Source organism: Pleurodeles waltl, chromosome 4_1 (assembly GCF_031143425.1).
Source record: "Pleurodeles waltl isolate 20211129_DDA chromosome 4_1, aPleWal1.hap1.20221129, whole genome shotgun sequence".
Lineage (NCBI taxonomy): Eukaryota > Metazoa > Chordata > Amphibia > Caudata > Salamandridae > Pleurodeles > Pleurodeles waltl.
This window is the reverse complement of record NC_090442.1, coordinates 783,970,783-783,983,885: the sequence shown is the minus strand read 5'-3', so window position 1 is coordinate 783,983,885 and position 13,103 is coordinate 783,970,783. Positions and strand designations below refer to the sequence as shown.

At 45.5% G+C, this 13,103-nt stretch overlaps 1 protein-coding gene across 1 annotated transcript in view; it reads left to right on the top strand.

The window, feature by feature from the left end:
* The window catches only part of LOC138288168 (src substrate cortactin-like), a 113,397-nt gene that overhangs the window by 48,388 nt on the left and 51,906 nt on the right, over positions 1–13,103 (top strand). The window contains exon 6 of the mRNA XM_069229480.1: positions 445–499. Coding sequence (XP_069085581.1) covers positions 445–499 — 55 coding nt within the window. The remainder of the gene's footprint in view (positions 1–444; positions 500–13,103) is intronic.

Genomic DNA, 13,103 nt, shown 5'->3' with positions numbered 1-13,103 from the left:
GTTTGAGTGCTGTTGCAATGTTTTGAGACTGGCTCTCTTGCAAAACTTACTACGTAGCGACCCCATCCAGTATTACCCACCAATTGACCCTGTCAACCTATAACCATTGAGTGACCAAATTAAATCCTGTCCACAAGCACAGTGAATGAAACACTCAGGCTTCTTGGTATTCAGAGCTATATTCAGCTTTCTTGTAAGGTTCTTGTAGTGTGCAGAGTGTGGTGTCGGTAAGAACCACTCTTTCTCCTTGTCCTGTTGTATCAGACTTCATGTGTGAAAATTACCACCGAGTCATGGAAGCATGAAGGTTATTGATTGAACATAATACTCCTCAAAATAAGTTGTGTAAGATGGAGGTGTGCTTCAGATGATCCAGAAGACACTCAGCATCTGTTTTATTGCAAGACAGAAATACTTATGTTTGTGTTTTTTCTTTTCCCCCAGTCGGCTGTGGGGTTTGAATATAAAGGAGAAGTCAAGAAACACGCATCCCAGCAAGGTAGGTGTACTACCATAATGCGCATGTTCGTCAAACTAGGCTTTGCGCACCCTTGCCACTCCTGAACTTCTGCCTCCCAGTCTTCGAAATGTTCTGAAGACCAAAGTAACCACAAGATGTGCTTTGCTTTCACTCTTGGCTGGTGCTTGGGTATTTGCCGACGTAGGTGAAGTAAGATTGTCCTCTCATCCAAACCAACTGCCTGGAGGCAATGTTCAGTATTTGTATGAGCAATTAGGATCCCATTGCGGGAGGTGCTGATTGTAATCTTACTTTGGTCTAGAACTGCCCTTGTCTTCCCTTACAAGTCGTGGTACACCACAGTTATTGTGAGTGTGGTAAAGGGTTTGCAAATAGGAAAATGCACCTCCTCATACATGCATAGGTCACATTCACTTTCCTCCCACTTTCTTTCTCCTTTGCACTTCCACTTTCACCATTTCTACCCAAGTAAAAAATGGGTAATTAACTTATAGCCTGACCTCCTCTGGGTCCTCTCACATCTCCCCTATTCACTCTTGAAGTCCACCCTGCTCTTGGAAAAGAGACAGCTTCACCACAAAGGGCCCCTTCACAAGCTCACCATGGCTCTTGCTCGTTTCATTTTTACATCTGGACGAAACATTAGGCCCGATTAAGAATTTGGCGGACAGGTAACTTCTCCACAAAGGTGGAGTGTATCCCGTTCGCCATTCTCATAAGTGACAAAGGATTTAATGCACATGTAATAAGGCGATTGGGAAATCCATCACATTTGTGCTGGTGTAACACGTCCATCAAACTCTGAATCAGGCCTTTGCATGTCACGGGTGTCAAACATAAAATGTGGGGATCAAGATAATGGGGTCGACATAGAACTGATTTCACTTCTCTTCCTGGCCCAATGCATTTAAAACATCAAGTTGGTTTATAAATCAGCAGAGTTGATTTTACCAGGTAAATCCATTTGTCTCCAAAAGCAGAATTTTTTCAAAGGTGTCATTTGATAGATTATTAAGATATGGTTTTCTTATGTACTATGCCTCATGCAATCCTAATTCTCATTTACTCTGCGGATCTCAAACACCATGGGTGTCTGTGCTAATAGCATTTTGGCACACCTCCTTCTGACGTGTTGCTCGATTATAGGGGCCTGCTACAAAAAGTATCAACTCCACTGATAAAGGCCATCCTCACTCTAGTCCTAGAGTAACTAGAGAATACTTGTCCAGCAGGCTTAAATCATATCTTTCCGGAGACATTATAGCACTCCACGGCTCACCACCGGATCCATATTATTATTATTATAAATATATATACACCACACATTCATGCAGTAATATACATGACTAAAGCTTCTTGTATCAGGTACCCAAGGTGATTTTGTTTTTGGTCTTGGTGAGTATTTCCTAGTGCACTATTCCAGAACTGTATAGTAGCAAGGTGTAAAAAACTTTATGACCGGGGGGTTGGGCTTGACTAGTAGGTACTCATTACAAGTGACCCAGATACTTCCAATCCCTGAGCAAACTCTGTTTGTCCAGTCATTGGAATTTCACTGATGCAAAGTTTATGGCACCTGGTATTTACTGGATGTGAAATAACTTGCATACCCTGTTAAGTTTTCTCACGTTAAATAAACCTGAATTTAATTTTGGACAAATGCTTAGTTAATAACTGGACATGTGGATTTTATTGTGGTATGCACCAAAATCTGTTTGTTCTTTGCTATTATTTGAAAAAAGGTGCTGTTTATCACGCCCAATAAAATCAGACCCATGTGGGGTTGGATTTTTATAGAATGTGATAAATATCTTATCCACACTCAATCCTTTTGTAATGAGGCTTGAAGAATTATGAGAAAGAAGGACCTGTATCTTGTTAAGGTTTAAAAACACTTTGTTCGGAGAAACAAACATGTATGTTTGATCTGTTAATGCATTTTTTATAATTTTATATGATCTATACATACATGCTAGGCATGGCTAGAAGAAACCTACATTAGAAACACATTCATAATAGTTCTTGGTCTATGTTTAGAATCCTAACACTAATTTTAAATGTACAGATGCATATACATATACTTTAAAATGTAAGAGAGCATCCCTCAAGAATCAATGTGTGAAATATGAAGTGTGTGTGCGCAGTGCCAGTATGGTTGATTTTAAAAAGAACCCAAATCAATAAAGAATATTAGAAAACAGAAATATACTAAAGTTAAAAGGCATTATGGGCCTGATTACAACTTTGGCGGAGGGGGTTAATCCGTCCCAAATGTGACGGATATCCTGCCGCTGTAATACGAGTTCCATAGGATATAATGGAATCGTAATACAGCGGGTGGGATATTCGTCACATTTGGGACGGATTAACCCCCTCCGCCAAAGTTGTAATCAGGCCCTAAGATTGTTAGCGGCAGCGGACCATGCAGTGACCAGTGGGCGCAGTCCCTGTGCGAGCGCTCCCTGATGCACATTCCTTTCTAACGAAGGAGGAGGGTTGGGAAGCTAGAGATGAGGACTGATTCGAAAAAGTATATTTTGTTATGCTATAGATCAGTTAAGGATTTATAGTACCCATTCTCTCCCTTCACGTGTTCCAGCCATTTCGATCCCTTAATGCCATGCGTTCTGTGAGATCTACACCAGTGAGGTGAACGTTGTGGTAATGTTGAATTGGAATGTTATTTTCCTATGTGAAAATGATGTTTCGTTGCAACACGTGTGTATTATGTGCGTCAACAGTATATACCAAGCACTCTGACATCCTGGTGCAGTATCGTATTTTTGTTATTTCACAGAGGAAAACTTTTTAGAAAAGAAATATACTTTCATTATTGCTTTTGTCTTAAAGTTATCATTATATGTACCAGGAAGAGTCTGCCTAGCTTGTCGGAATGCGTTTTGTTGCTTTTGTCATCGTAGCCATGTATCATTCTAATGGGCTGATTGGATTTTCACCTTTCATTTGCATCAGCCATTTGAGAGGTCTGTGGTCAGTTTGAACTAGGAAGTGAGTCCCAAAGAGGTATGGTCTCAGCTTCTTCAGGGACCAAACCACAGCAAAGGCCTCCCTCTCAATGGCACTCCAACGCTGCTCCCTGGGGAGTAACCTCCTGCTAATGAAAGCAACAGGCTGGTCAAGGCCATCATCATTTGTTTGGGACAAAACTGCCCCTATCCCATGTTCAGAGGCATCAGTCTGCACAATGAACTGCTTAGAATAATCTGGAGCTTTTAGAACTGGTGCTGAGCACATTGCTTGTTTCAGGGTGTCAAAGGCCTGTTGGCATTCCACAGTCCAGTTCACTTTCTTGGGCATTTTCTTGGAGGTGAGTTCAGTGAGGGCTGTCACAATGGATCCATATCCCTTCACAAACCTCCTGTAATACCCTGTCAAGCCAAGGAATGCCCTGACTTGAGTCTGGGTTTTTGGAGCTACCCAGTCCAGAATAGTCTGGATCTTGGGTTGGAGTGGCTGAACTTGGCCTCCACCTACAAGGTGGCCCAAGTAAACCACAGTTCCCTGCCCTATCTGGCATTTGGATGCCTTGATAGAGAGGCCTGCAGATTGCAGAGCCTTCAAAACCTTCTTCAGGTGGACCAGGTGATCCTGCCAGGTGGAGCTAAAGACAGCAATATCATCAAGATAAGCTGTGCTAAAGGACTCCAAGCCAGCAAGGACTTGATTCACCAACCTTTGGAAGGTGGCAGGGGCATCCTTTAAACCAAAGGGCATAACAGTAAACTGATAATGCCCATCAGGTGTGGAGAATGCTGTTTTCTCTTTTGCTCCAGGTGCCATTTTTATTTGCCAGTACCCTGCTGTCAAGTCAAAGGTTCTTAAGAATTTGGCAGCACCTAATTTGTCTATGAGCTCATCAGCTCTAGGAATTGGATGAGCATCTGTCTTGGTGACAGAATTGAGCCCTCTGTAGTCCACACAAAACCTCATCTCTTTCTTTCCATCTTTGGTGTGAGGTTTGGGGACTAAGACCACTGGGCTAGCCCAGGGGCTGTCAGAGCGCTCAATTACTCCCAATTCCAGCATCTTGTGGACTTCCACCTTGATGCTTTCCTTAACATGGTCAGACTGTCTAAAGATTTTGTTTTTGACAGGCATGCTGTCTCCTGTGTCCACATCATGGGTACACAGGTGTGTCTGACCAGGGGTTAAGGAGAAGAGTTCAGGAAACTGTTGTAGGACTCTCCTACAATCAGCTTGCTGTTGGCCAGAGAGGGTGTCTGAGTAGATCACTCCATCTACTGTGCCATCTTTTGGGTCTGATGACAGAAGATCAGGGAGAGGTTCACTCTCTGCCTCCTGATCCTCATCTGTTACCATCAACAGATTCACATCAGCCCTGTCATGGAAGAGTTTAAGGCGGTTTACATGGATCACCCTCTTGGGGCTCCTGCTTGTGCCCAGGTCCACCAGGTAGGTGACCTGACTCTTCCTTTCTAGCACTGGGTAAGGGCCACTCCATTTGTCCTGGAGTGCCCTGGGAGCCACAGGCTCCAGAACCCAGACTTTCTGTCCTGGTTGGAACTCAACCAGTGCAGCCTTTTGGTCATACCAAAACTTCTGGAGCTGTTGGCTGGCCTCAAGGTTCTTGGTTGCCTTTTCCATGTACTCTGCCATTCTAGAGCGAAGGCCAAGTACATAGTCCACTATGTCCTGTTTAGGCTCATGGAGAGGTCTCTCCCAGCCTTCTTTAACAAGGGCAAGTGGTCCCCTTACAGGATGACCAAACAGAAGTTCAAAGGGTGAGAACCCTACTCCCTTCTGTGGTACCTCCCTGTAAGCGAAAAGCAGACATGGCAGGAGGACATCCCATCTTCTTTTGAGTTTTTCTGGGAGCCCCATGATCATGCCCTTTAATGTCTTGTTGAATCTCTCAACTAAGCCATTAGTTTGTGGATGGTAAGGTGTAGTGAATTTATAAGTCACTCCACACTCATTCCACATATGTTTCAGGTATGCTGACATGAAGTTGGTACCTCTGTCAGACACCACCTCCTTAGGAAAACCCACTCTGGTAAAGATACCAATGAGGGCCTTGGCTACTGCAGGGGCAGTAGTCGACCTAAGGGGAATAGCTTCAGGATACCTGGTAGCATGATCCACTACTACCAGGATATACATATTTCCTGAGGCTGTGGGAGGTTCTAGTGGACCAACTATGTCCACACCCACTCTTTCAAAGGGAACCCCCACCACTGGAAGTGGAATGAGGGGGGCCTTTGGATGCCCACCTGTCTTACCACTGGCTTGACAGGTGGGGCAGGAGAGGCAAAACTCCTTAACCATGTTGGACATATTGGGCCAGTAGAAGTGGTTGACTAGCCTCTCCCACGTCTTGGTTTGTCCCAAATGTCCAGCAAGGGGAATGTCATGGGCCAATGTTAGGATGAACTCTCTGAACAGCTGAGGCACTACCACTCTCCTAGTGGCACCAGGTTTGGGGTCTCTGGCCTCAGTGTACAGGAGTCCATCTTCCCAATAGACCCTATGTGTTCCATTTTTCTTGCCCTTGGACTCTTCAGCAGCTTGCTGCCTAAGGCCTTCAAGAGAGGGACAGGTTTCTTGTCCCTTACACAGCTCCTCCCTTGAGGGTCCCCCTGGGCCTAAGAGCTCAACCTGATAAGGTTCAAGCTCCAAAGGCTCAGTTCCCTCAGAGGGCAGAACTTCTTCCTGAGAAGAGAGGTTCCCTTTCTTTTGCTGTGTTGCAGTTGGTTTCCCAACTGACTTTCCTTTCCTCTTGGTAGGCTGGGCCATTCTTCCAGACTCCAGCTCTACTTGTTCACCCTGTGCCTTGCATTGTGCTCTTGTTTTCACACACACCAGTTCAGGGATACCCAGCATTGCTGCATGGGTTTTTAGTTCTACCTCAGCCCATGCTGAGGACTCCAGGTCATTTCCAAGCAGACAGTCCACTGGGATATTTGAGGAGACCACCACCTGTTTCAGGCCATTGACCCCTCCCCATTCTAAAGTAACCATTGCCATGGGATGTACTTTTCTCTGATTGTCAGCGTTGGTGACTGTGTAAGTTTTTCCAGTCAGGTATTGGCCAGGGGAAACCAGTTTCTCTGTCACCATGGTGACACTGGCACCTGTATCCCTCAGGCCCTCTATTCTAGTCCCATTAATTAAGAGTTGCTGTCTGTATTTTTGCATGTTAGGCGGCCAGACAGCTAGTGTGGCTAAATCCACCCCCCCTCAGAAACTAGAGTAGCTTCAGTGTGGACCCTGATTTGCTCTGGGCACACTGTTGATCCCACTTGGAGACTAGCCATTCCAGTGTTACCTGGATTGGAGTTTGGAGTGGAACCTTTCTTGGGACAGGCCTTGTCTCCAGTTTGGTGTCCATGCTGTTTACAGCTATGACACCAGACCTTTTTGGGATCAAAGTTTTTACCCTTGTACCCATTGTTTTGTGAAGAGGCTCTGGGCCCACCCTCCTGTGCAGGTTTTTGGGGGCCTGTAGAGGACTCTTTACTATTTTTAGTTTTGGTTGTCTCATCACCCTTCCCCTGGGGAGTCTTTGTGACCCCTTTCTTTTGGTCACCCCCTGTTGAAGTCTTGGACACCCTTGTCTTGACCCAATGGTCCGCCTTCTTTCCCAATTCTTGGGGAGAAATTGGTCCTAGGTCTACCAGATGCTGATGCAGTTTATCATTGAAACAATTACTTAACAGGTGTTCTTTCACAAATAAATTGTACAGCCCATCATAATTACTTACACCACTGCCTTGAATCCAACCATCTAGTGTTTTCACTGAGTAGTCTACAAAGTCAACCCAGGTCTGGCTCGAGGATTTTTGAGCCCCCCTGAATCTAATCCTATACTCCTCAGTGGAGAATCCAAAGCCCTCAATCAGGGTACCCTTCGTGATGTCATAAGATTCTGCATCTTGTCCAGAGAGTGTGAGGAGTCTATCCCTACACTTTCCTGTGAACATTTCCCAAAGGAGAGCACCCCAGTGAGATCTGTTCACTTTTCTGGTTACACAAGCCCTCTCAAAAGCTGTGAACCACTTGGTGATGTCATCACCATCTTCATATTTAGTTACAATCCCTTTGGGGATTTTCAACATGTCAGGAGAATCTCTGACCCTATTTATGTTGCTGCCACCATTGATGGGTCCTAGGCCCATCTCTTGTCTTTCCCTCTCTATGGCTAGGATCTGTCTTTCCAAAGCCAATCTTTTGGCCATCCTGGCTAACTGGATGTCCTCTTCACTGGGGCTATCCTCAGTGATTTCAGAGGTGTTGGTCTCTCCTGTGAGGGAACCAGCATCTCTGACTATTATTTTTGGAGTCAGGGTTTGAGGGACCCTGTTCTCCCTAGATAGGATTGGTAGGGGGGAATTGTCCTCCAAGTCACTATCCTCTTCCTCTGAGTTGCCACCCTCAGAGGGGTTGGCCTTTTCAAACTCTGCCAAAAGCTCCTGGAGCTGTATTTTGGTAGGTTTGGGGCCCATTGTTATTTTCTTTATTTTACAGAGTGACCTTAGCTCCCTCATCTTAAGATGGAGGTAAGGTGTGGTGTCGAGTTCCACCACAGTCACATCTGTGCTAGACATTTTGCTTCTAAAAGTTGGAATACTTTTTAAGAATCTACAACTGGTTCTAGAATCTAATTCAAACTTTTACAAACTTTTAAACTCTAAAAGAAATGCTAAACAGGATCTAACACAAGGCCCTAGCAGGTCTTTTAAGAATTTAGAAAACTTTTCAAATTGCAAAAATCAATTTCTAATGACAATTTTGGAATTTGTCGTGTGATCAGGTATTGGCTGAGTAGTCCAGCAAATGCAAAGTCTTGTATCCCACCGCTGATCCACCAATGTAGGAAGTTGGCTCTGTATGTGCTATTTCAAAGTAAGGAATAGCATGCACAGAGTCCAAGGGTTCCCCTTAGAGGTAAAATAGTGGTAAAAATAGATAATACTAATGCTCTATTTTGTGGTAGTGTGGTCGAGCAGTAGGCTTATCCAAGGAGTAGTGTTAAGCATTTGTTGTACATACACCTAGACAATAAATGAGGTACACACACTCAGAGACAAATCCAGCCAATAGGTTTTTGTATAGAAAAATATCTTTTCTTAGTTTATTTTAAGAACCACAGGTTCAAATTCTACATGTAATATCTCATTTGAAAGGTATTGCAGGTAAGTACTTTAGGAACTTTAAATCATAAAAATTGCATGTATACTTTTCAAGTTATTGACAAATAGCTGTTTTAAAAGTGGACACTTAGTGCAATTTTCACAGTTCCTGGGGGAGGTAAGTTTTTGTTAGTTTTACCAGGTAAGTAAGACACTTACAGGGTTCAGTTCTTGGTCCAAGGTAGCCCACCGTTGGGGGTTCAGAGCAACCCCAAAGTCACCACACCAGCAGCTCAGGGCCGGTCAGGTGCAGAGTTCAAAGTGGTGCCCAAAACACATAGGCTAGAATGGAGAGAAGGGGGTGCCCCGGTTCCGGTCTGCTTGCAGGTAAGTACCCGCGTCTTCGGAGGGCAGACCAGGGGGGTTTTGTAGGGCACCGGGGGGGACACAAGCCCACACAGAAATTTCACCCTCAGCAGCGCGGGGGCGGCCGGGTGCAGTGTAGAAACAGGCGTCGGGTTCGCAATGTTAGTCTATGAGAGATCTCGGGATCTCTTCAGCGCTGCAGGCAGGCAAGGGGGGGATTCCTCGGGGAAACCTCCACTTGGGCAAGGGAGAGGGACTCCTGGGGGTCACTTCTCCAGTGAAAGTCCGGTCCTTCAGGTCCTGGGGGCTGCGGGTGCAGGGTCTCTCCCAGGCGTCGGGACTTTGGATTCAAAGAGTCGCGGTCAGGGGAAGCCTCGGGATTCCCTCTGCAGGCGGCGCTGTGGGGGCTCAGGGGGGACAGGTTTTGGTACTCACAGTATCAGAGTAGTCCTGGGGTCCCTCCTGAGGTGTTGGATCTCCACCAGCCGAGTCGGGGTCGCCGGGTGCAGGGTTGCAAGTCTCACGCTTCTTGCGGGGAGCTTGCAGGGTTCTTTCAAAGCTGCTGGAAACAAAGTTGCAGCCTTTCTTGGAGCAGGTCCGCTGTCCTCGGGAGTTTCTTGTCTTTTCGAAGCAGGGGCAGTCCTCAGAGGATGTCGAGGTCGCTGGTCCCTTTGGAAGGCGTCGCTGGAGCAGGATCTTTGGAAGGCAGGAGACAGGCCGGTGAGTTTCTGGAGCCAAGGCAGTTGTCGTCTTCTGGTCTTCCTCTGCAGGGGTTTTCAGCTAGGCAGTCCTTCTTCTTGTAGTTGCAGGAATCTAAATTTCTAGGGTTCAGGGTAGCCCTTAAATACTAAATTTAAGGGCGTGTTTAGGTCTGGGGGGTTAGTAGCCAATGGCTACTAGCCCTGAGGGTGGGTACACCCTCTTTGTGCCTCCTCCCAAGGGGAGGGGGTCACAATCCTAACCCTATTGGGGGAATCCTCCATCTGTAAGATGGAGGATTTCTAAAAGTCAGAGTCACCTCAGCTCAGGACACCTTAGGGGCTGTCCTGACTGGCCAGTGACTCCTCCTTGTTGCTTTCTTTGTTCCCTCCAGCCTTGCCGCCAAAAGTGGGGGCCGTGGCCGGAGGGGGCGGGCAACTCCACTAAGCTGGAGTGCCCTGCTGGGCTGTGACAAAGGGGTGAGCCTTTGAGGCTCACCGCCAGGTGTTACAGCTCCTGCCTGGGGGAGGTGTTAGCATCTCCACCCAGTGCAGGCTTTGTTACTGGCCTCAGAGTGACAAAGGCACTCTCCCCATGGGGCCAGCAACATGTCTCTGGTGTGGCAGGCTGCTGGAACTAGTCAGCCTACACAGACAGTCGGTTAAGTTTCAGGGGGCACCTCTAAGGTGCCCTCTGTGGTGTATTTTACAATAAAATGTACACTGGCATCAGTGTGCATTTATTGTGCTGAGAAGTTTGATACCAAACTTCCCAGTTTTCAGTGTAGCCATTATGGTGCTGTGGAGTTCGTGTTTGACAGACTCCCAGACCATATACTCTTATGGCTACCCTGCACTTACAATGTCTAAGGTTTTGTTTAGACACTGTAGGGGTACCATGCTCATGCATTGGTACCCTCACCTATGGTATAGTGCACCCTGCCTTAGGGCTGTAAGGCCTGCTAGAGGGGTGTCTTACCTATACTGCATAGGCAGTGAGAGGCTGGCATGGCACCCTGAGGGGAGTGCCATGTCGACTTACTCGTTTTGTCCTCACTAGCACACACAAGCTGGCAAGCAGTGTGTCTGTGCTGAGTGAGAGGTCTCCAGGGTGGCATAAGACATGCTGCAGCCCTTAGAGACCTTCCTTGGCATCAGGGCCCTTGGTACTAGAAGTACCAGTTACAAGGGACTTATCTGGATGCCAGGGTCTGCCAATTGTGGATACAAAAGTACAGGTTAGGGAAAGAACACTGGTGCTGGGGCCTGGTTAGCAGGCCTCAGCACACTTTCAATTGTAAACATAGCATCAGCAAAGGCAAAAAGTCAGGGGGCAACCATGCCAAGGAGGCATTTCCTTACACTGATGTTTCTGGTCTCTTAGATATGGCTCTGGAAAGTTTGAAAGACTCTGTATAGCTTTATCAAATGGAGCTATGCATAAAAGCAAAAACATTTTTTTGGGGGGTGACCTCTTTTTTTAACGTTTTCCCATCAAGCCTTATGAGTGTCTGAAATTACCATTTTTGTTGAAATGATATCTATGGATCCGATTGGGTGTTTATGGACGACTCCAGCTGTACCGAAGCCATTTCCTTGATGCTTATACAAGATGAGGATGGTCATCTGATCACCTAACACACGAAAGAAGCAGATCAAAATACACTCTTGTTCTATCATAGTTTCTATCCTCACATTCTTCAGAATGATTCCCTGTTTGGACAAAAATAACTATTCAGAATTCTGTTTTGTCTCCAATGTATATTTTGTTCTGGACTAAGCCTAAAGTTTATAGAAATAATTTATGTAAAAAAACGCTACCTTCATTAACAGACGGAACATAAATGGCTCTTGTATTTGAACAAAGTGCCTTCATACCATAACCAGAAAGGGATCTTTCTTTCTTACGATATTGTTTGAGAAGTAAGCATCATCAGATACTGGCGGGGTCTGTCCTGTTGTCACTTTCTTTTGTCTATGGGGCATGGCCCTATTTGGCCTTCTTGCTCTTTAGAATGGGATTGGTTCATACATGAGTCAAGTCTACTAGCCATCTAGGTCACCCCTAGTGATTCTCTTTCACCATTAACCCTGAACTGCAGTAAACCCTCTTTTTGGTGAGTAGGCGGTCCAGGTCTCTCCTAAGGGTTTTTCTAGTGGCAGGAAATTTGCTATTCTACTTACTTAATTCTGCGTTGCTAGTAGATGCCAAAAATAAGGAATACAGCATGACGATTTGATGATGTGTGGTTGAGGTGTTTGTGACCAATGTGACAAGACACAGTGGGTCTGTTAAATTACCATGATTCACTTATTTGATAAAAGTCACAAATGTGACCTCTCAACTTCAGCTCAATCTGCCACGTTATTTGATGTGACACTGGTGCACATCAACATTACACAGCCCAGCTGGATGCCTGGTTTCTGGTTCAGAATGAAATGTGAGGTGGAGATGGGACCCCTGTTGTCATTAGAGAAAGCTGGAGAAATCATCCTGAAAGATGCTGATAATCCCTTGTCTAATAATGCCAGGCCTCCCCCAACATGTATTCAGTAGGCCTGATGGTACAAACAATACTGATTGTAAATGATGCAAAAAGTAAGTAGGGACAGTATACTCTTACCACGAATTTCATGCTCTTCAATGATACAGTTCTAACAAATCCATCCTAACTTTGAGTAAGGCACCAATGCTACTCTTATCCGACAAGCCACCGTTATGCTTGTGAAGTATGTCACCTGGAAAGGACTGTCATTCTCACTGACTGCATTCTCCATTGAGGATCAGAGTATGTGTTACTGGGGAGCCTTTTTATGGGCCTTCCTGAAGGTGATAAATTAATTTAGGCCATAATGTGGTCCTGGGTACCGCTGAACTTACGACCTTGCCATTCTCGCCGGACAGTTGGGAGAGTTAGTGTACGGAAGTGTTTGGATACCCCTAAGAACGAAAGAGCACTATGTAGAGAACGTAATTTCAACCGTATCTCTCAGGAAAATGAATATTGCATCAGCATGACAGCGGAACCACAGCTATCTTACTATTACGTAACAAAATGAGAATATAAAAAGATCAACACATTGTAAGCACAGCTATACAATGAGAGCAGTATAAAGAAAAACTCAATATATTGCAATTTGATATGTAACCATACCTTTGAGCTTCGGAGTAGGACATCACAAAACCCAGCTGGGGTAACATCTTAACAAGATAACCTCAGTGTTGCTTATGCTAAGATATAAGCAGGGCACACCATAAGCAAACGCACCACACCACAAAACTATTATCTTACCTATCTTTAACACGTGTGACATCGCATTGCCACACAAACACGGATGTAACAATAGTAACGTTCTCCATTCTCAGTCATCTCCTGTGAGCCAAAGTTCCTTAGAATTAGCTCCACTTCCTCCTCCAAATTGCTCTGAGTTGCATTCAAGTTTCAC